General features: G+C 37.9%; 1 protein-coding gene across 1 annotated transcript in view; it reads right to left on the bottom strand.

The window, feature by feature from the left end:
* Nucleotides 1–430: 430 nt before the first annotated feature.
* Nucleotides 431–23,749, bottom strand: part of LOC128076810 (collagen alpha-1(XXVIII) chain-like) — a 30,951-nt gene continuing 7,632 nt past the window's right edge. The window contains exons 10-35 of the mRNA XM_052675016.1: nt 22,790–22,858; nt 22,384–22,452; nt 21,113–21,181; nt 18,814–18,882; nt 18,338–18,406; nt 18,178–18,246; nt 15,811–15,879; nt 15,439–15,510; nt 14,808–14,876; nt 13,504–13,575; nt 12,527–12,595; nt 12,053–12,121; nt 10,747–10,815; nt 9,601–9,669; nt 8,872–8,940; nt 7,461–7,529; nt 6,692–6,760; nt 5,786–5,866; nt 5,121–5,156; nt 4,775–4,811; nt 4,078–4,635; nt 3,336–3,577; nt 2,839–2,929; nt 2,680–2,751; nt 1,641–1,829; nt 431–1,220 (exon numbers count right to left, since the gene is read on the bottom strand). Of these exons, the coding sequence (XP_052530976.1) occupies nt 1,213–1,220; nt 1,641–1,829; nt 2,680–2,751; nt 2,839–2,929; nt 3,336–3,577; nt 4,078–4,635; nt 4,775–4,811; nt 5,121–5,156; nt 5,786–5,866; nt 6,692–6,760; nt 7,461–7,529; nt 8,872–8,940; nt 9,601–9,669; nt 10,747–10,815; nt 12,053–12,121; nt 12,527–12,595; nt 13,504–13,575; nt 14,808–14,876; nt 15,439–15,510; nt 15,811–15,879; nt 18,178–18,246; nt 18,338–18,406; nt 18,814–18,882; nt 21,113–21,181; nt 22,384–22,452; nt 22,790–22,858 (2,493 nt within the window). The 3' untranslated portion in view covers nt 431–1,212. The remainder of the gene's footprint in view (nt 1,221–1,640; nt 1,830–2,679; nt 2,752–2,838; nt 2,930–3,335; nt 3,578–4,077; nt 4,636–4,774; nt 4,812–5,120; nt 5,157–5,785; nt 5,867–6,691; nt 6,761–7,460; nt 7,530–8,871; nt 8,941–9,600; nt 9,670–10,746; nt 10,816–12,052; nt 12,122–12,526; nt 12,596–13,503; nt 13,576–14,807; nt 14,877–15,438; nt 15,511–15,810; nt 15,880–18,177; nt 18,247–18,337; nt 18,407–18,813; nt 18,883–21,112; nt 21,182–22,383; nt 22,453–22,789; nt 22,859–23,749) is intronic.

The following is a 23,749-nucleotide window of genomic DNA, read 5'->3' as shown; positions in this document are numbered from 1 at the left end:
AGGCACCTGAGCACCACATTTGTGGGGAAAGTGGGAGAGCCAGGCCTGTTCAGCCTGCAGAAGAGAAGGCCCAGGGGGGAACATGATCAGTGTTTTTGTGTATGTCAGAAGGGACAGCATTAAGAGAATGGGGCAATGGTGCCATATGAGAGGCAGTGGGCACAAATTGTGTAAATGATGTTTGATTGTGGGGTGAACACAAGAAAAAACTAATTTATTGCGAGTGCTGACTCAGGTTGCTCAGAGAAGTTGTACAGTCAAAAGCGATCCAGACTCGGTCCTGGGCAATGTGGGTTAGGGGATCCTAAATGTGCTTTAGGGGTTGGAGATATAGCCATTTCTTGGATGTGCCTTAAAATTTTTATGGAAGTTGTTGAGCAACTAGATGTCATTCTGCCTAATCCAAATTTCCAATTTGTTTATTCAGGAAAAGAAAAAAAAGTAAACATTCTGGCTTCATATGCAGGAGTGCCTAATCCATGGCAGTTCCGTAACAGGACTGTGGTAGAAATCCAGATGTATTATCAGGAACACATCTAGCTGTAACTCAGTAGTGAGATCAGTTTTCAGTTCTGTAAAGGTACTGCTTATCCACTCTCTATTCTAGCAGTAAAACCAGAAACAGTTTATTAGAAACAAGCTTTTAAGTATACAATTCAAATAAAAAGAGACAGATCAAGTAAAAAGCCATAGGGCAGTGACAGGCAACAAAGAATAAACTCTGCTTAGTCTGATGTTTCGAAGATAAGTTAAAGGGTTTTTAAGGAACAGTAAAATAATAAAATGCATTTAAAAGTCAGGGCTTTTAGAATAGAAACATATGACAAGAACCATTTTAGGCATGAATTAGCCTAACTTGTTGATGTCAGCTACTGGTGTAGTCACTTATATGCATTTGTGGAAGTGTTTCATTTCATTTGTCATGTACCTTGATAGTTACTGGAAACTGAAGAGAGCTGCTAGATTAAAGGTCTGCATCTGAGAAGGATGTCATTGAGAGAGGTATGTAGCTCAGCTACCTCCCTGTCTTGTGACCTGGATAGCATGTAGGGAACAAGCTGTTGCGTTTGCTGTGTTTATCTGGTAACCCTGAGTAGCAGTTGCATGCAATTCGGAAGTTGATATTCTGTGCTTGAAATATTAAAGTAGGATTTGTGGGAACACTTTTCCTTAAAGAAAATGAAGACTTCATCACAGAATCTATGACAACTGTCAGGTTTCTGTAACAGAGAGGAAAGAAATTATGTGAATTTTTATGACCAAAGATTGCTTTCCAAAGCCATATGTATAATTTAAAATGAAGTCAGTGATTGTATAACAGTATTACTTAGAAGAAATTATGATTGCTACAAGAGCTATGCTGGTCTTTATGGAAGGAAGTTATGAATTCCTGATACTGCTAGAAATGTGTTGCTTTGTTACATAGGGACTAAATCATAAAATATGCACAAAAGAAATTAAAGCATGCTTTCACAGGTAGATGTTTTTAAAATTAGTGAATGTATGACTTCACAATGTTAACGTTCTTTAAGTTAGTGGGTTCAGTTTTACATACCATACTTGATACTTCATGACTAACCTGAACAAGCAAGATCTTCATCTTGCTAGTTATTAATGTAGAGATAGATGCGAATTCTTACCTCCAGAAGAAAATACACAAGTCTCTCTACATTCCTCTTCATTCTCAAAACGATTTGCATTTCCATCACAGCCACCATACCAAAACTGAGCACATGCATTGGCTTGTTGATCATAATACCATTTTATGATATAAACACGGCACGGCCCTTGATCCAGCCTTAACTTGCATCGGAGGTCCAGAACACTTCCTTAAAAAAAAAAAAAAAGAAAAAAGAAAAAGGAGTGGACACAATTATGTGCAAAAATCAATCATGACATGCTAGTTTCACTCACTCTAATGATATGGTAAGATAGAAAATACTTTCTCTTAAAGTTTAACATTGTGACATCAATATTCTACATGTATCATTAGCAACTAGTATCTGGAAACTTAACATAATAGAGTATTAGGCAGCTATCTTAGTCATGTCCATGTTCCCAGGAGGCATGCTCTTTTTATGTTGTTGTTCCATCACAGTATGTTGCTACTGGAATCCACAAGTGTGAAATTATGAAAAGAACACATTCAGATTTTTCATATGAAAAGAATGAATCGTTTCAACAGTCAGCTTATTACTATACTTTCCTTCAAATGACTAAACACTTTTTTCCTGTTTCTCTTCTAAAAGAGAAGTCTGTCCAATTCTGAAATCACTACGTATTCTTCTCTCCTTAATGAGGTCTCCCATCTCCTGATGGAAGACTGACCCTTTCTGGCCAAAGAATTCTCTGCTCACTGGCTCACCTCACCTGGCACTGCATTCTCTCTTTGGTGCCATTTATCAGCTCTGCCTCAAGTTATAGCTGACCTTGTTCTGCTCTGAGATGAGCAGTGGGATTTGGAGCTTGCAAAGAAAATAACTGGTTAATAGTCTGGTCAAGAAGTAGATTTATCAGGTAGATTTTATAAAATCCTGAAATGTTGTCTTTCCCACAGCGTGGGCTCATGAAATCTTCAGAAATGGATGGATTCAACAGATTGACTCTGATTTAAAGCATTATAAAAGTCAGTATTAAGGCAAGAGAGAAGAAAATGACACCCTGGGTGTTATCTATTACCTGGCCTTGGTGTGAGCCTTGCAGTTGAAAGCACTTTGTCTGAAAATGATGGTGGCAACGATGATGTCACAGCTGTGGGTAAAAACAACAGAATGAAGCAGTGATTATCAGCCAAAAAAAAATACTAGAAGTTGAAAAAAATAACGGTGACAAAAATACCTCTAGTGTCCACTGTTACCAACGGTGACTGTTCCTTTTCCTCTAGATTATCTTCATAGGCTTCATTAACTACCACAGTAGGCACATCAGTCTGAAATGAGCATTTGATTTTCAAATATTGTTAAGTCTCAAACTGAACAAGCCTACTAACATTGACAGGTTTCCTAACACTTTTCCTTCCCATCTACCTTGACTGCATTGCTAAGAATCAAGATTTTAACCTCACCAGATTAGTTTACCAGGAGGGTTATCAATCCCAAACCCGCTGTATTAAACCCAGTATCAGTAACAGTATCGGGACTAAACTGTGGCCATTAAAGAATTGCATGCACGCAATACGTGAACTTTTATTCAGAACACCAGCACTGAGCGTAGCAAATTAAAGGACCTATTGCAGTACCTGCCTGCAGAAATGAAGTTAGATGTTGCTTCAGGCAACAGGGAAGAAAATAGGCAAAACACAACCTTCATTCATAAAACATGCTGAATTTTCATACCAGAACCAATGGCTGAGGAAGATCACCAAGATCCAGAGGACTTTCTATTGTAGATACCCCTGGTGTCTGTGCTGACAGCGCTTGCCCATTAATGCTGTTGTTCTGAAGCATGCGATATGAGGGACTTGGAGATACTGAATGGAAAGATGGTCCACTTATGCTTGCAACATTTCTGTTACGATTGTAAATGAAAGTACCATGCTCATCTTCACAAAATTGGTTGACTAATTTGGACTCCAGAGCTGTTCAAAAGAAGTTAAAATTCATCATATTGAGAAATTCAATGGATTTTTCAAATTTGGATTATTTACACACATTAATAATACACACGTAATCCAGTACGCCTTTAGAATATTTACACATATCTAAGATCATTCCAGGCTCTCTGAACTGTTTTTTATCATCACAGATTTACCAGCCTATAGGTCCTCCAGATGATACACATTTCCACTCCAGCAGGTCTGCAGTGAGTGAGCACTCCCTCTGCTTAGGAAGCCAGTTTAAATGACTGCTTTCATAGCCTGTAGCTGACATCTTTGGTTGGCACAACGTGCTCTCTTTTGTGCCATGGCTTATACCACAACTCCTTAAAAGAAGGCAATTTTATCTCTAGGTTCTCAAAATTTTGCACCTTGTAGATAACCCTAATCATATCAAAACGTAATTTACACAAACATAATGCATTCTTTCCTCTATTCTGAGAATCATCAGATATAACAGAATAAAACCGCAGCAAACGCACCTGGGAGAGTATTAAAGTCATCGATAAGATACATATGCTCTCTGTCTGGATCCGAAGCGATCAGATTGAGTTCATGCACAAACTCAGCCTGCGCTGGATCGGAAGTATTTACGATTCCTATTGCGTACATTTCGATGTTTGCTGCATGAGCCTCTCGAACGACAACATCCAGTTTCACCGCTTCTCTCTTGTCCGCTTGGCCGTCGGTGAGCACAATGGCTACTTTGCGCACTCCTGCTCGAGCACCTAAAAACCCTTCCTGGGTTGCTTTACGGATAGCAGTTCCTGTGTAAGTGCCTTCTCCCATGTACTGCATTTTTCTAATTGCTCGTTTAACATCCTGTTGAGTTGTATGCTTGTTGAGACCGAATTCTAGCTGAACTTCTAGACTGTACAGTACAAGGCCAATTCTGGTAGCATTTCTGCCTACAGTTACTCTGTCTACTAATGCAGTTACAAAGTCTTTGATAATCTCAAAATTCTCTGGTCCCACGCTCTCAGAGCTGTCAATCACAAATACAAGCTCCATAGGAATTTCCTTGCATTTAATACCACAACCTGCAAAGGAAAAATGAAAAAAAAAAAGAACCCAAACAGATTACAGTGACTACTGGATGTTCTTTTGGAAAGGAGGAAAATACAAATTTTATGAAGAAAAGCAGAATCTGAAATTAAAAAAAAAATCCTAAATACTTACCACATATCTCTTTAATTAATTTAATTATATCTTCTCTCTGGATATGAAAAAAATAAAAATATTTTACCATTTGTCTCTTTCAAATGATGTATAAACTTGACACTATCAAAGTTTTTGTTTACTAACTGTAAAAGAAGATGTAGAAGAGGAATATGTCAAATCATCTGGAATTTTAAGTTCCTTGTCAGCATGAAATAGATGAGAATAAGCCTTTAAGGTTTCTTTCTATATTATTACTGCCAGAAAACTCTTTCCAGAATAACTTACATAGGATTTCAAATGATAGTACCTTGGATTTCATTTATAATCACATTCTAATGAGTTTTAAATAATGGAACTTGCTTACTGTTAAGCCTTGCTCTCCCTTTGGTCCAGTTTTGCCCTGTAACAATGATCATTAATTAATCTATGCAATTAGTAACACTGTAATTCAGAATATGACTTCATCAGTACCATTATTAAAATAATACTTAGCTAGTAAGAACTTTTGCTAGAATAAATAGTTTTCCTGTGATACTAGCTTGTACCCACCATATCTGCAACTTTTTAAAGTGGCAAGGCTTGTATGGGTAGTGGATGACCTCAAGTCTCCTGTTGAATCACTGATTTTCAGTTTTCATGTACTGAATAGCAAGTCAATGCCAGAACAGTACAGTACATTTTGTTTTCTAGCTTTTGGAAACCAGCAGGAATTACAAGTTTTCCTCCCTAAGTCATTCATTAGCATTGATGTTAAGTCGGATCTACCACTACTTGGCAGCCATGTAATAGGACTGCACAGCCCTATCTTCTTACAACCTGACTGTTGGCTTTCACTGCCCTGACAAGGACCCATATCTGTGTTTTGTAATTGAGGTACTTAAAACAGAAATGTCTTCCTTTTAAATACCTTCATATTTTCAATTTCTTAAGCATTTCAGATTATGAGTAGTTAAATAGCAACAAAAACACACACCAGCTTTAGTGTTAAGCAGTGTAAAAAACCAGATGTGATAAAACTGAATTACTCACAGGTTCTCCAGATAAACCAGGATCACCCACATTGCCCTTTTCTCCTTTTTTCCCTTTTTCCCCTGTTGCTCCTCGATCTCCCTTTGTAGTTGTGTAGATAAGCAGACAGAAAGCATAAGTCAATTTTTATTATATTTTTTACATTTGATTCTAGCTGCGTTTGTTGAAAGCATCTTCAGCTTCTGACAGGAGTTAGAAATGTTCATTAGAGATCATTTAAATGAATTAGTAGCTGTGAATTTTTGTGAATAATTTGTACTATTAAGCATTTCTATGGAGAAAAACAGCTCAAGCAGTTTGAAAAATGAACTGTCCCAAACAAGTATATGGAGACAGGAATGTTTCTTAGGATACTGCATGATGGAAGTGAATGTGTTTGAGGAAAATAAGATAACAGTAGGGAAACTGAGAAGAAGGGACCGGGTGGATTTGGACTGGGTGATGGAAACGTTCTGAGAAACCTTTTGGCCTAGGAAAGGTGTTCAGAACAGCAAACAAAGCAAGTAGTGCCTTCTGATTTGATTTCCGTTAGGCTGTGGGAATTTGCATCTTCGTTATGAACCTATGCGAGCGCATCCAGAAACTGATTTCAGCACACCTTTCTTTTAGTACTGATGTACTCCTGAAATTTTGCTTAAGTGTGGGTAAATGAAAGGCAACAATGTTAAAAACAACATCTGTATTTCTTCTAACTGACTAGAAGAAAAGCCTCGTGTGACACTAAAATATGCAATGCAGAGAGATGCTGCTGTAAAACATTAAGAGGACCATGCAAAAGGCTGAAGTTTTACTCAATCCTGAGTCCCTTTTCAAAAAATTCACATCCTCAGTGAGAGCTGAGCAGACTGAGCATTTTCAGTACGTTGGCTTGGGTCTCAGGCATTCTGTCCAATTTCGATATCATACCTTCTGTCCCAAAAGCCCTTCTCCAGGGGGGCCTCGTGGTCCTGGCATTCCTTGAATTCCTGGTTCCCCCTAATGATAATCCAGGTAGTGATGTTAACCCTTTGTAGTCAATCATAATACATTAATTTTGAATGGTTAAGCAAAGTGTTTCAGCTGGATTTTAACAACTATCTTGATACACTTGAGGCACTGTAATGGCTTGCTTATATTTCTCAAATACTTCAGTAGTACATTTACTCTAAGATGATATTTGAAAACTGCTTTTTACCTAATTCTCCTGTTCCCTCTTAACAACCTACTTTGCTCTTTCTCATCCCTCCTTTCTTTCTTCCATCTCTTGCATCTCTTTAATATGTTTAATGTAGAAGTATAAAGTAAGGGGAAAATGGGGTATTACACCCGAGTCCAGGATAAAGAATATTCTTTTACCATAAGTGGTAATTCATGTAACTATTTCAAGGTGTTTATATGGGCACGAGAGACTGAGAAAGAGGGAATGCTGTTTTCCATTTTGGCTCATTCCGGGGAGTCTATCTTTCTCTGAAAATTCTTCCTCCCTCAGTCCATACACCCTTGGGCTTTTTGTTGTTAACAGCAGCAGACAGAGAACAATTTGTAGATGCTCATATTAAATTTCTCATTGTCCAACCTCTGGCTCTCTCATCATCAGAGAACATAAAGAGCACATATCATAAGAAACAACAATGTGAGGGGTTTTTTAATTCCTAAATACCTTGATGGTCAGATTGAACACTCAGAGTCATCTTACCTTAATTCCTTGAATGCCTTCACCAGGAGGTCCCAAAGGGCCAGGCAGCCCTGGGCGCCCTGCAGCTCCCTGGAAAGAAACCCAGCATGTGTTAAATTCACTTCTTGCAATGCAAATGCACAGCATATTGCTGTATGACTGCGTGATTTCCTGTCAGTCCTCTGCCACATTCAGTATCTTTTTGAAAGTAACGAGGACAAGATTTCTCTGGCTGACAACTTTTTATCCTTTATCATAATATTCAAATCCAGTTGATTCTTCAAAACAAGTCACTCAGGATTTGACAGCCAGTGACCTTAAATCGCTTTGGTGACAGAGATGGCTGTTGTCTGAAGGATGGATTGTGTTGGTGGGACACTGGACATTGAATTAAGATTAAAGAGAGGCTCGTTATTTCCTAAATGCTATGCTATCCTTCATCACTGCTGAGCTTACACAGTAAGACTTGTAAAGACACACAAGAATGTGGCACAGTAAATAATCCCTTGCTGCTAATGTACAAGCTGGTTTTTAAAAGAACTCTAGAGAAAATATAACAGTTTAAGTTTTTCATAAGAAGTAATCAAAACATAGACAGTACGATACTAATTTTATACCTATATTGCTGTTCTAGTATCCTTGTGTGAAACTCTCAGTTCCTTCCATTTGTAAAGATCATCTGTATAGTGAAACAGGTGGGATTAGTGCTTCCCCACTGCTTAGCAATGCACCTAGCCACACAGGTGGGGAATAAAGTCACACTACATGTTTGATACATTATGATGTTGCAAAATCCTCACTTTTATCATGTTTTAGTTCTTTTACATTAATGTTCACATTCGGAAACAGTTCTTTTGTATTAATAGACTTCTTAAGTTGAGCTGTAGAAGCAAAAAAATTCCATTTTGTAAGGAAAATTGTTCATTTTCAGGCATTTTTCATGGTGTATATTCTGATTGTTTACATTGGAATATTATTGATTTACTTTATTGAGTGAGAAAAAAAAGGGGGTGGGAATTCTAGAATAGCTCAGCAGTTTGCCCGTGGCTTTAAAAATAGGATAGGCACTGATAAGTGCTTGCCAGACCAGTAATCCTAGGCCAGGACAAACACTAGAAGAAGTGTTTGCTACCAAATTGGAGCTACTGTCTGCAGAACCTAATGTTTTGTTGCTGATCTTTGTGCAAGATTATCACCCTATAATTCCTCATCTGCAGCAGGAAAAATGCCATGGTTTAGGGCTGGTTAGCAGAAATGTTTCTAATCTTCTACAAAATGAAGACACTGTATTTCTCAGTTACCTGTCAGATTACTTGTTTCTAGTGTAGTGTGAAGACAAAACATACGTATCTATATGCATGATCACACATTTTTATACTGTATTTTTCTTTTCTAGAAAATAGAAGATAAAAGATGTGTTTAAATGGCTTACTTTTGGTCCTGGCAGACCTTCTCCTGGGGGACCTGGGAGACCGACTGGTCCTCTACTACCAGGAGCACCCTGAAAACAGATACTTTAAAAAATAAGTAGCAAATACAAAGTTTGATTTGTCTCTAATATTTGCTGTACTCAAACAGGACAAGGCAAGGAAAATTGTTGAACAGATCATTGTAAATATAAACAATGCTAAACCATGAATAGTGCAGGCAGAATAAGGATACTGGGGTTTATCAGTGACTAGTGTTCTAAACATATCAAGACATGCACAGTCAGTTATGCAATAGTTAGAGAGGCATTACAATTCCCATATCACAAAATAAACTCCAGTTCCTGCAAGTCAACCACAATCTTTTTGCTTTCCTGCCTGTCAGACTGTGTTCACACTGGCATATCTCTAGCATATTTTTCTTGTTAGTGCCTTCAGACAGTTAGCAGATTGATGAGAGTGAAAAAAGATGCACATTCTTTTAAGAGACGTTAGGTGTGCTTAAATAGCTGCAGTCAATCTATCAATTACTTGTACTCATGTAAGCCTGCAGTCAGCATCAAGATGAGTTCTGAACTGAAGCTTGAAGATCTTCTGTGGAATCTACCTTTTATTTACTGACAAGTACATTAAAGCTGTATGAAAAAGATAATCTGCCTGTGATCTATGGGTAGGAACTATATGTACATGGAGTATATGCATGCATTTACTTTTCTTGCAGTTAAGATCTGTACCTTAGGTCCCGGTAATCCAACTCCCTCAGGGCCTTGCTCACCAGGAAGCCCAGGAAGGCCTGGCAAGCCCTGAAAATTTGTGCAGAGATAGAATATTAATTTTATTTCAAGCTGTGTTGACTACATGCATTTGTTAACAATATGGCTCGTAGCTTGAATATGTTGACTCTTTGTAGGGTCACTTGTGGTCTGTGGTTAAAATCCACTCAGATAAGCTAGAAGTTGTGTCAGTAGTGGTTGTATGGGTGTTCTACCTCAAGCAAGAGACCTGCATGTGTCAGGAGTCTGATCCAGAGCAGTTGGTACAAAAGCAGGTATAGGAGTGGATTGCACCAAAATGTCAAGAAATATTGTAAATGCTTCAGCTTCAGATTTCCTCTGTGATGTTCATTAATTTTTACTCCTAATGTTTGTATACATTTATATAGATATCTTTTGCACAAATGAATGCTAGCATGTAACCAAAGTCCCCTGACTCCAGCCAGCATGACAAACCAGGACTGGTGGAACTGGCTAGGAACTGGCTACGTGGGGCCACTGCTGCATATGCATGCTCTCTTGAGGGGGAAACAGTGAGCATTTTCTCTTTGTATCCTTTTTTGCAGATGTTTTTTCTGTCTAGCAGTACTGACTTCTGGCTGTGAAGTAGGTCAGCCAGTTCCTTGTGCCACCCTCAGCAGCCCTATGAATGAGGACAGATTGCTCTTCTGACTTCTGGACAGTAGTTGCTTTTTCAGTAGTTCTGGAAGATTAACAGGTCACCCAGATTCATACCTGTGTATGTGGACACAGCTGTTCAGCTGGGTTATGCTCCTCTGTTTGGGCTTAAAATTCTGGGTGGCTGGGCAGAAGACAGTAACCTATGTTAAGATTTTGAAGGAACTGACTGAAACCTCAGTACTACTATAAAAAATTCTCCTACTGGAATATGTTGCATTGTGTAGTAAGAGGAGTCAGGGTCTTGTAAGGTCTTGCACTAATACAGAGGAAGATTTCTTTTCTCCTTCCATGCTAAAATGCATTACCACAGTTGAAGAGCCTAAAATACAAGCAAATCTTTCCTGGCATGTCAGCCATGGAGGCTAATCACTTTGTTTTACCTATTTGTTCCCATTTCACATTAAAAAGAAACATCTGTAAACTTACAGGTAGACCAGGGTAACCATCTCCTTTTGCCCCATAGGGCCCAGGGAGTCCTGGAAGGCCTCGGTCACCCTGACAAAAGCAGGAAAAACAGATGAGATGACTGCCAATGCAATTGCTAGCAAGAAATATTCCATGAGCATGAAATTTCTTTATCAGAGATACTGTAAGTTGATTTTTATCTCTGCATGTATATTACTGTAAATTATTGTGGGTTATTAGTACTAGACAATACCAGATTAAAACTGGAATATTTGATAGCACTGAGGATGTACAAGACCTTTCACTTCTAAGTCAGTAATCTGAATCTTTTTTAGAGCTCTGTCTGCTGTTATTATGACTGACATTTAAGAAGGAATGGCTTCAGTTGCATTATTTTCTTATCCTAATTACTATTATTCTAGTTTTGAACGCACAAACCCATCCTGACAAACAGCCGAAAGCTGCTCTGAATTGCACCTGAATGGATGATACAGGCAGATGACTGTGTTTGTCTCTGCAGCTGCCCAAAATACTGTCATGCATAGCAATGCCAAGAAAATGCCCATGCAGAAATTTTGTAAGAAAAATGAAACTGTAGAAGGTTTTACTCTGTACAGCTCAGCACAGATATCTGACCGTGAAGCAAAAGCACAAATACTGATAGCAAGCAAAACTTAGTAATAGAAAAATACTGAGAGCAGCCAAAATTCAGGATTTTTTCGGGCTTAAGATCAGTCAGAGGATAAGGGGCAGGATCAACACTCAAGAATATTGCCAAATTCGCTTAGTTAAAGCCTGAGGAAAAGTTGAATCTAACTAACACTGAGACAGTACTATAGAAGTACTAGAGAGAAGTCCTTCGAGATTAGCTACTCTTTCATGTTCTTTCACTACTTAAGGAATCTCTTCTCTGAATTGGCTCATGTCCTGACATCTATTTGGAACTTAGGTATTACTCTGTGCCGTACTTAGAAATGAAGCTTCTTATCTAAAAACTGCTCAGAAAAAAACAGCTGTGTTTAACAGATATGCTGTTGTAAGCACATGAATCATGTGTTCTCACTGTATTCACTCACTGTGATTTAAAAACAAGGTTTTTTTTTCCTGGTTCTCTGCTATCTGAAAGCTTATGATTCATGGAGTCTGAAAGATTGACTGTCCATGGTCATCTGACTCTACAAATCCTTATACTGTACCAATGCAGTACAATGTATACAGTAAGTGTTGTGTAACACCTTGCCACCCTCAGTGATCAGCTGTTGCTTCACCAAAATCTTGCCTTATTTTACAGTTCTATCAGAAATTAGTTCATCAATTCAGGAGCTACCTTTGCTCCAGGAAGCCCAAAACCTGGTTCTCCAATTGGTCCAGCAAGACCAGGTAGGCCAATGTCACCCTGCAATGAAGAAAACATGTACCCTACTTGCATATATTATTAAACACCAACCAGTAATTGTTTTTCGTTATTTTTGCTATATATACAATATATATAAACACAGGTATTTAAGATAAATGCTAAGAGCTGATGAAAGAAAAGTATTTTGATACTAAGGCTCTCAAAGACAAATACAAGAACATAAATTGCCTACAGCTCAAGCTGGCAAATAGTTAATACCAGGCCATGGTGGTAACTAGAACGGATACAATCTATAGAACTCTATTGGTAGGAAATAAGTTTTATGTAACCTCTTATGGCTGAAATAATTTACATGAACAGTAGCATGGCCTACTTCGTAGTTGTCACACCGTGTTTAGAAGTACTAGGAAGTACTAGGATTTAAAAATACTTGCAAGATGTTACCTTTGGTCCAGGCACAGCTCTTCCAGGAGGGCCTGGCATTCCAAGACGTCCTGGTACACCAGGCTCTCCCTGCAGTGAAGGAAGGAGAGTGAAAACAGTGCTTTTTTTTTTTTCCCCTCTGAAAGTAGCACGAGCATCTCTTGGAGAAAACATTTCTGCATATTTCAAAGTCTGTTAGAAGTTTTATTATTTTATTTATATTCTATTTTATTTAGATTAAATTTATATTAAGTGAAATCTAGCCATTTAAGAACTGATAATCAGTATAGTTTTGATTTCTCAAGGGAAATGATATTTCTCTCAGTCCCTGAATAAATATGCATTCTGAAAAATCCTTTTCTTAGTATATTCTAGACTCAGTTCAGCACAGCCAGTACTCAAAGCCTCCTGCCCAGCTGTGTAGCTATACAAGAAAAAAATGCATTTTTCTGTCACAACAGATTGTTTTTTTCCAAATAGTCCTTTCAGTGTACTTTATTACCTCTTTTGATTTTTTTTTATTTTACACTGAAATACTGTTGTATGAATTAATAGCAAAAGACTTCAGAAACTGGACGATAAACTTGGGGTAGCCTCTCTTTCACTTTCAGTGAGAATTCAAACTGCAAATCAGTAAAAGAATACCATCCGTGAGTCTGATCAGTGAAAGGGAAAATGAAGTTGTGGTCCATGTGTGTATGCCACACACTGTATTGTCTTCCCAAATATTTCAGCGCAGAACGCCACTATAATTATCCTCTAACTTTTTTCAAGTCAATTCTTCCCTTCTAAAGGAAGCAACACAGTGAATATTAAGTTTTTAAAGAATGTTTCTGGATGATTGTGGTGTGTCTTGCTTAGGAAAACCCTAGCTGAACTTGGGTTTTTTTGGTAGTTATTCTTTGACAAGTTCATTTCACACAGGTTATTTCTGAAATCTAGGATAAAGCACAGTTCTGGAGGGCTGTTTTACACACACAGTGTGATAATGAACATACTTTAGCTCCTGCAGGCCCAGGCACTCCTGTTGGTCCTGTTAATCCACGTATTCCTCTCTGACCTTGATCTCCCTAATGAAACAGAGAAGGTAAGTCACACATACCAAAATATAAAGAGTGTGTTATCTGAAATTAATTGTGAATATCAGTGAAACATGGTGAAGTTCTATATTGCAGCTGGTGCACATTGGCTCTTTCCATAGCTTTCATCAACAAGCCAGTTAATTCTGCTCAATAATTGTCCAGTTTGGGATTCTTAAAGTTAAAAACAAATAGATTCCAACTGAAATTAAATTAACTGAATTACTCCTGAATATTAAAAAAAAAAAAACAAAAACAAAACCAAAAGTCTTAAAGATCATATATAGCCTTGCAGCTGAAAAATTGAGTAATTACGTGGAAAAAAATATTGTTCAAGAGAACTAATCAGAACAGAAAAACAGATTTTACATTAAAAAAAAAAAAAATAAGGCCATTCTGCCCTCTCTAACTTATCAGCCTACGGTTTCAGGCAGAAAAAGCCAAGAATACATAATTTGTTAAGTGGTAAATGGCTTTAATCTTTATTAAGCTATAATAGTTATACCAAAAATGAGTTCAGTCACTCTGAAATGTTCAAACACAGTTTATAATTTTGTTGATAGATGTATTTATTGGTACATGACATCTGCATGTGTTCCCTAAGTATTCTGAAAATAGATGTCTTGATTTTTCTTTTTCCCCCTGAGCTGTTTTTCAGCTGTTTTTTCTATTTCTGGCTCTTTACAATTATAATGCTTAATATGTTTATTTTCCTTCTGTGATATTTATTCTGTCTAGTGTTTTGGACAATGACAGTATTTCTCAGGATAAAGATGCTGACGTGAGAAAACAGGATTACTTCTCCATTTATTGATGAGCACAGAAGACCAGTACAAGAGGCAAAACCCAGAGAGTCTCACCGGTTATTCTTACTAAGAAAAGCAATAGACCCAACAAAGGTAAACCTACCTCTTTGTAAGACTTCTTGTATGAAGCATTGTAACAGGTACTGAGCCACTGAACTGTTTTACTATTATTAAAAAAAATTATGAAAATGGTGTTCTGGACAGTATTTTATTAACTTCACTATTTTAAAAGTTGCTGTTTTAGGCTGAAACAAACTTTACAGCTAGCTACTTCTACAAACAATTATTAACCTATTTCTTGACATTTATTTTTTAATTACTTACATTGGACCGTAGAAGAAAAGATCTGGACAAACCTACTCCTAGAGCTTTAGAATGCTTCCTTTCAGAGTGATTCCTTTAGTAAAATGTTCTTACCTTCTCCCCCTGTATTCCAATGCCTGGGGCACCTTCAGGACCTCTAAGACCAGGTAATCCTGGTTCACCCTAGAATGAAAAAATCAAAGCACTATTTCAGAGAACTACACAGACAACAGTGCAAGATCAACCCTATAATTAGTTGAATAACCTCATTAAAATCATAGACTTCTTAAAGTCATTGGGACAATTCTCGCTGATGCAGTAGGCTCAGGATTTTCTTCCCATATTCTGAAGCAACTATTGTAAAACTCTGGGTGGAAATACATAAAGTAGCATATTTCCTAATTAATGATGGAACACTGAGTGCATAATGTAAAAATATATGGAGTTTTCCATTCATCATCAGAAAGCTACTAAATTTTGCCTCCAGCCATTTTAATGGTCTTCCTTCTAAGCAGGGAATTTGATGGGTTGAAAAAAGCCAGCTGTAAATAAGATAACTCAACTACCAACACCCCTAAAATTGAAGAAATTTCCCTGGAAAACATTTTTGAGGTTTTTCTTTTTAATTTGCTACTTTTCCCCTTGTCCATGAAGATCCTCTCTTTTAGGTTTGAATATCAGCACAGAGCAAACAGCAAGAATGCATGAAGGGAAGCAGGTGGGCTGCAGAGAGAAATAAACCAACCTTTTGTCCAGGGGCTCCATCTTCTCCTGGAAGGCCAGGCAGACCTGCCAGTCCTGAAAGGCCTGGCTCACCCTGACATCAATAAAAGTAAGCCTTACTATTAAATTCAGACTCCAAATCAAGTAAATCTATTTTTAAAAGACGAGTAAACTGTATGTACATTTATAGAAAACATTTATGCATATGAACCCAAGTCTTGTAGTTCTTTCTTTGTAATGACAACTCCTATGTATCACAAAAAAAGGAAAGTAGTGTCTAATTGTTTAACAGTCTGTTTCTAGAGTTATTCTTACATGCCTACAGAAAGAACATACAAGAAGCACAAATTTTCAAATCCAAATTAGTAAATAAATTCATCTATTAATAATATACCTTAGAACCAGGCTCTCCAATACCTCTTTCTCCTGGCACTCCAGTCTCTCCTGGCAAGCCTTGTTCACCCTTAAGTAGAAATTAAGAGCTTTGTAATGGAAAAATACAAAGCAAGTTCTTTGTTCATTATATTTACAGAAAAGATTAGCGTGATATTATCTTTAGTATAATTTGTTAAACACTTGGTCACAAAGATTAAGAATCTCAAGATTCCTGAGCACCTTTCGAGCTGTCACCAAAAAGTTGCTGGTGGAAATGATTAATGATGTAAATCTGTAATTATGCATGGCCATTAATGTTTCCTACCAACAGTTCAGCAGTATATCTGAGCTCCTCAAGCAGTTTACCTTCTCTTTCTTTGTACCAGTAGTAAAACACGTCCCAGCGTAATCACTTCAGATGAAAGTTACTGATGTCATTTACCTGGACTTGAGCAAGGCCTCTGACACAGTCCCCCACCACATCCTTGTCTCCAAATTGGAGGGATGAGGATTTGATGGGTGGACCACTGGATGGACAAGAAACTGGTCAAAAGGCAGCAGACAGAGGGTGGTCATCAATGGCTCTACGTCCAGGTGGAGGCTGGTAACAAGCCGCATCCCCCAGGGGTCTGCCTTCTGACCGGTGCTCTTTAACATCTTTCTCAGTGACGTTGATGACAGAATCAAATGCACCCTCAGCAAGTTTGCTGACGACACCAAGCTGAGTGATGCGGTTGACACGGTTGAAGCAAGGGATGTCATTCAGAGGGACCTCGACAGGCTAGAAAGGTGGGCTCGGGTGAACCTGATGAGGTACAACATGGCAAAGTGCAGAGTTTTGCACTTGGGCTGGAGGAATCCCAGACATCCATACAGACTGGAAGGAGCGGTCCTTGAGAGCAGCCCTGTGGAGAAGGACCTGGGGGTCTTGATGGATGAAAAACTTAACATGAGCCAGCAGTTGCGGCTTGGAAGGCAAATGGTATCCTGGGCTCCATCAAAAGAGGGGTGGCCAGCAGGGGCAGGGAGGTGATTGTCCCTCTCTACCTTGCTCTTATTATCTGGAATACTGCGTCCAGGTCTGGAGCCCCCAATACAAAAAAGACAGGGAGCTGTTGGAGAGGGTCCAGAGGAGGGCCACAAAGATGATCAGAAGACTGGAGCACCTCGCCTATGAAGACAGGCTGAGGGAGCTGGGCTTGTTCAGCCTGGAGAAAAGAAGGCTGCAGGGGGCCTCATTGCAGCCTTTTAATACCTAAAGGGAACCTACAAAGAAGAGTGGAATCAACTCTTTGAAAGGGTTGATAACTGCAGGACGAGGGGAAATGGTTTTAAGTTGAGGAGGGGAGATTTAGGTTGGATGTCAGGGGGAAATTCTTTACACAGAGAGTGGTGAGGTGCTGGAACATGCTGCCCAGAGAGGTTGCGAATGCCCCGTCCCTGGAGGTGTTCAAGGTCAGATGGATAGGGCCCTGGTCTGCTGGTCTAGTATTAAATGGGGAGGTTGATGGTCCTGCATGTGGCAGGGGGTTGGAGATTCATAATCCTTGAGTTCCCTTTCAACCTTGTGATTCTGTGAAAGAGGCAATGCTCTCTGATGCTCCAAAATGCTTTACCTGGTGTGGATCTTAGACCCACTTTGCACCTTCAGTTCTTTATACTATTCTTAAATAGCCTGCAGGCATTCAAAACTTTATCTTATGCTTCTTTTCAGAAAATCACTCTGAATCTCCATTCCAAACACTTTAAGGTTGAACTCTTCTATTAACAGTTCTGGATTGTGCAAATTAGTCAAGGCTAGATTACTGTGACAGTTTTCCTTCATCAGTTGTGATCTTCATCTAATCTTGGACCATTCTTAACTCCTAGATATAGTAAATTCACAAAATCAGGTGAGAAAACAGGCAGCAGAATTAACAAGGCAGCTAATATCTAAGCTATATATATATATATTTTTTTTTTTTTCTCCTGGAAAATAAACACTGCACTGAGAATAAAAGATTCTTGAAATGTTGATATTCTTTTATGTCTAGTGCATAACTTTTTGGAATTGATTTACTGCACCGCCTACAACATGATGAAATTGCAAGACCAGATAAGACCTCTCTTGCTGTGGAAAAATACCAGAAAAAGTAGTTTACTGGCTGATATTTGGTACCTCAAAAGATTTTGTGACAAGCTAAGACAAAACAGAGTTATGTCATAGGTTCATTAGGGCTTTTCAGTGGAGTGGGAACTGCTGTACAGTTTAATAATGTTAATAAAGGAAGTAATTTCCTGCAACTAAGTTAGATGTTGAGCCCTTCAACAAGCATATAGATAGAGACAGACCACTTCTTATTCAGAGAACACAAGAAAGGCTTTTTACTTCATAAAATTCTCTAACCTTTGGTCCAGGTAGTCCCTGTCCTGGTAACCCTCTAGAGCCCGGAGGTCCTTTGGGGCCTTCCACTCCCTGAAAATATTATCTAATTACTTCCTAAAAATAAACAATATTCTGTTATTAGACATTTAGCTGTGGAGTGAGGGGAAAGAGAAGACCATACCTTCTCTCCTTGGATTCCAATTCCAGGTAATCCTATTGGTCCAGGTAAACCAGGTGGACCAAATTCACCCTGGCAAAGTGCAGTTGATTAGTTGCATAAAGATACAGAAACAATCTGAGACAGTTCCCATGATACTCACGTTGACTTAACTCCTTAAATCAGCAAAGCTGAGGACGTGACCTTATATCTTACATATATACACTTATTCCCTCCTGACTCTGTGGCTGCTACCAACTGATAGTCATTTTTTCCCATTCTAAACCTTAACTTTTGAAGAGAATCAGTTTTTCGTTAACATTTCTATTTTAATACGAAGACACATTCAGAAAGGTCAGGAGAACTTACTGAGCATAAGTTTGTTGTATAGGGCCTTTTTTGAGTGACTTGCCTCCCTGCACTGTTTGTAGTGAATATCAAGGCTGTATTGTGTAGATTTATTGGCACTTTGCAAATCCCTTTGTGTATGTACTACTCACCTTCTCACCTTTTATGCTAATTCCTGGAAGCCCACGAGGGCCTTTTGGTCCATCAAAACCACGGTCTCCCTACATGAAAAAATAATATGTTAGCTATAGAAAAACACAGCTGTTCTCTCTGAAGTAACTAGAGACACTGTTTTCTATGTCATCTCAAAAGTCAAAATGAAAAGGACCAGAAAGTAGTTTCTGGATTTGTTTTCTAGGATACCAAAGAGATCATCTTTTCAAATGAGCTTGCTCTGCTGTTTGAAATTATTGATGGAAGAGCTGAACAAGCTTTTTTTAAATTTTTTTTTTTTTTTTTAAATCTTTTTAGTCTTTGATTGTTCTGAGTCCTGTTCTGCTTCCCTTCAAATCAATGGCAAAGCCACAGGTGATTTGAATGTCAGCAGGACTGAGTTCTGAGTCTAAATTGATTCCTCTAATTTCTCATGGATTATTCTTATTCAAGTGTGGCAGTGAGGATCTAGATCTAAAAATTTTTCCAGAATAAAGACCAGACCAAGTTGCATTTTCATAGAAATGCATATATATAAATATAATTGTCCTTCTAAACATTCATTTATAGTACAGCAGTCTTCGGGAAAACGTAGATTAGTAAGGAAAAAAATACTGCAATTTCTTGTATTTCTGTTAATACAACATGTAGAGACAGATCATTAGGTTGTGCAAATAGCTTCAGAATCACCCAAGGCAATGAACCTATGCCCCAGATGGGCTTTTTCTCCCCCTTTCAACCAGTTTCAACCTTTTTACTTTTGACTAAAAAACATCACGTGAACTTTTGCTTAAAAGAACATTCCTTAACCTGATGGTTTGGAACACTTGCTTATATTTCTCATTTCACTGAACTGTGTTCTGAGTTTCTAGCAAAAACATTCTACTGAAAGAAAGCAACTGTACAATTTGCTTTAAATTAAGAAATCGCCTGCTTAAAATGCATTTTAAACTGTAGATCTGACTTGGCAGCCATAAATAGAATTAGAGATACATGTATAGACTCTGTTTATACATGCTTGTCTTCAGGTCAGATTTGGCAGTCAAAACTGTGCTTTTTTTTTTTTTTCCATATCAAGTGTTCCAGTAATACTGGCAGAACTCCCCTTTGGCTACTTTATTCTGCTTAAGTCAAGTGCTCAATAGTTTCAGTAAGATTATGCATTATTCCATAATTGTTCCCGCTGCGCATTGTTGCTGTGCACTACTTGTTAGTTGCACTGTTTCTCCCCACATGAATTGATATTTCAGCAGCAATGCAGTGATTTCTAAATATACTTTCTTCAAATTATGTTTTCATGGATAAGACCTGTTAAGTGAAAATAAGCCATCAACAATGAGGCTAGGCAATTGATATAATTCATCATAAAATAAGTACTGCATCATATTTTAAGAGATGCTAGCAGTAGTCAGATTTTAACCCAGCTGAGTACAGTATTGTGTGCAAAGCAAAAGAACTCACCACCACGTTACTGTTAACAAGCCCACCAGAAGGCTTTTGTACAATGTAGTGAAGTTTACTACTTTATAATCTTTTTTTTTTTCCCACTATAATAAACACTCAACTAGTGTATTTCCCAGGGAAACAGTTAAGAAATGAGTTCCACTTGAAGTATTGCTCAAGTCAAAACCACATAAAAGGCCTTGAGAGTATGTTTCACAACAGCCCTGCCGCTTGTAACCAAAAGTCAAAATGACAGCCAAGACTGCTGGTTTTCAGCAGACAGCAAAAGCAGCTCGCAGTGTATCTAGTGTCCATCCATGTGCAACTACTATTGTCATTACCTTCCACTGTATCTGAAAAACAGCAACAGCAGTTTTGTTTTTTACCCACAAACTGAATCCAGCCATTTGCTAAAACACATTAGCCAGTGGCTGAGGTATTTGAGCTTAGCAGCCTGTCATTAGTGAGAACAAGGGTCCCTGTATATAAGGATGTAGGAAAAAAAAAAAAAAAAAGCAACCAAAAGGTGAAATTTTCATCTAAGGAATCACTTTTATAATAATTCATGTAAAGTCACGTACTAGAAGCTCTTTTACAACTATAGCTTCTTCCTAGGCTTAGGTTCTGCAAATAAAGTTTAAGGGGAATTAAATAGCCTCTTGGACCACTAAGGCTGATATCTCTGCCTTGATATTTTGTTTAGACCAACTGAATTCTGAAATTTTAATTGAAGCCACATTTTATTATTTATTTAAAAGCTAATTTATCAGGTTCTTTAGTCTGCTGTGAACTTGTTTTGGCATGTACTCACGTAGCAGTGATGCTCTGCTCCTAGAGTACTTCAACTGCAGTTACCTTTGCTCCTGGAAGCCCTTCTCCTGGTAAACCCCGTTCCCCTTGTACACCTTGTGGTCCTTGAGGCCCCTGTTAACGTAAGTATAAAATGGTCAAAATATGTTAATCAGGCAAATCAAGAGCAGCACATGCTATGTCATTGTAGGCTATAAGCATGTCTTTAGATGTTTGTATGTAGTTATAACTTGTTAAAAATAGAGTAATATAATATTCACAATGAGTCAGTGATGAGCATTTTGGCCTGCAGCAATAACAAGGCAGACAGTATTACTTTTCTAGTTACTTATTAATCACAGTATGTAGTAGTGATTTTTTTTTTTTTTTTTTTTTTTTTTTAAGTTTTTACTCTCTAAACTTCAGTTTGCAAATTGTTACTAATCTTTATTAATGTATCAGTATAATCACAAGAGAAGGGGAACCGCATTAAAGCCATGCAGAATGAAACTGAGGAAAATCTATCCATACAGAGATTTAATGGCAGTCGGTGGAAAGAACAATAGCATGCTTTTTCTCTTTCTGAAAGCAGAGCTCATAGGAACACAAGGGGCAAGTAAGATAACCAAACTTCTTTATTAAGTGCAGTTCAAAACCTGCATGTATTCCACCTACTTCACAATGCTTTCCTGAATCTGTTTTGCTTTTGTTTTACTCCTTGAGACTGCACATACATCACAGAATGGCAGTAAGTTAGTCTTGCGTACTCTGCAGTAAATAGGCTTGAAAATAGTTCTGTATGCAGCTTCAGAATTATGTCTCGTTTTAAGGCAAAGCTAACTGCATGGCATAAATAGAACACTTTTGTGACAAGCATATTTGCAAGTAGATTTTCTTAAAAATGTGAACTTAAAAAAAAAAACAGTTTTTCTTATCACGTTAGTACAGGTGCCATGGCTAACAAAGGTGCACATCACAGGCTCCTGTTCTCCCACAGAGCAGCTCTTTCCTCTGTGCTGTTATTGAAAAAGTCAGAAAAATGTAAGACATGGATTTTAATCTCTCTGGACAGATTTATTAAAGTATTTGTCTTGTTTTGCATAAGGTGCTATTTATCATAGTTTGGAGACTAAGACAATTAGAAAAGTCAAGGAATTTGAAACATTACAGTTTACTGAGGAAATTTAAAGTCAGACAAAATACTATGTATGATAGAGGGAGCTAGTTGAAGGAAGAAGAGTATCATTTAAACTACATATATCTCTTAAATTATGAAAGCACTGAGAAGTCTTCCTTTCTTTCCCACTTCCCCCTCTCCAAATAAGAAACAGACATACCAGAACTCCTGGCTCACCAACTCCAGGTGGGCCAACTGGGCCTGGTCTTCCTGTCAAACCAGTGTCGCCCTTCAAACAGATATATTTTGAAAATGCCTTATTTAGTTATTTGTACATGTGGCACATAAATACTCATTGCATATTCTGTGCTTGCAATATTCGGTGTAGTTGAATATAGGAGTGGCAGAGAACATCTGAGTATCCTCAGATTTGCACAGCCCAACAGACACTGAATTGGTGCATTTCACTGCATTAGAGGACAGTTTCGTTCTACTTCTACAGTACTATGAAAAAAATCATTCGGGGGCTTGAAGTTTCTCATATACCATAAAATACATTATCTCAGCTGTCTCAGTCTTTGTTCTTAGCCTATAATACTATTAATATGGAAGACACCTGCTTGTACCTTTGGGCCTGGCAGTCCTATTCCAGTCTCTCCAGGCAAGCCAGGTGGTCCAGGAAGACCTCTTTCACCCTTTCAAAAGAATGGAAAAATAAACAGTCCTGCATAAAAGTTAGAATCTAAGGAAATTGGTTTAACTGTTTGTTGTAAAAGAACAGATTTTGAAATTTGTTTTTTGCATATCCTGAATTTCAACCAAACGGTATCATCTTACCTATTGCTTCATCTTCGCTCTTTCACTGTTCAAAATTCCCTTTATTAAGAGCATACATATTTTCTGTACAAAGTGATGCCAGCCAGAAATGGACAAATGTTTTGTTTCATGTGTGATAAAATGGTTTTCATTCACATCTAGCTAGTATACGATTAACCGTAGGCCAGTAGGCACTCTAAACATGGTGCAAAAGGAGATAGCAAAAGAGATAAAAGTAGAGGTAGAGCTAAGTAGCACAAAAATTGGTGCATTTTGCATTATCAGGTAATGTGATATTTAATTTTAAAACAAAGAATGGCATTCATTTTCCAGTTTTTCTCCACATTCTTCTTCAGTAGCTGGAGAATCCATCAGCCTTGACTGATTTACTTTTTTTCTGAGAAGCAAAGCATGTCTCTAATCTCTCTTAATGAACTTAAAATGGACCCAGTAATTGTCTGTAATATCCTGTGATGTCTGTGCTTTTTGTTAAACTAGAATGACAGATATCACATCATCACAGAATAACTGCATGAAAATTTCCAAGGAGGAAAAATAGGAAGTACACCAAGCAAATCTCAATGATTTAGTAGATATTTATAATATGGTTTTAAGATGAACAGAAAAAAAGTTCTGTTGTTTACAGAGGGGACTGGATCTTACAGTAAGCACTGGGTGATTTCTGCAGCCCACCTCCAGAAGGCCCACTACAAGACTATGTCCTGAGTTGTATTAATCCTACTGACTTTCAGATATCTTCTGCTAAATAT

Source organism: Tympanuchus pallidicinctus, unplaced genomic scaffold (assembly GCF_026119805.1).
Source record: "Tympanuchus pallidicinctus isolate F22 unplaced genomic scaffold, pur_lepc_1.0 scaffold15, whole genome shotgun sequence".
NCBI lineage: Eukaryota > Metazoa > Chordata > Aves > Galliformes > Phasianidae > Tympanuchus > Tympanuchus pallidicinctus.
This window is presented reverse-complemented; position numbering and strand designations above follow the sequence as displayed.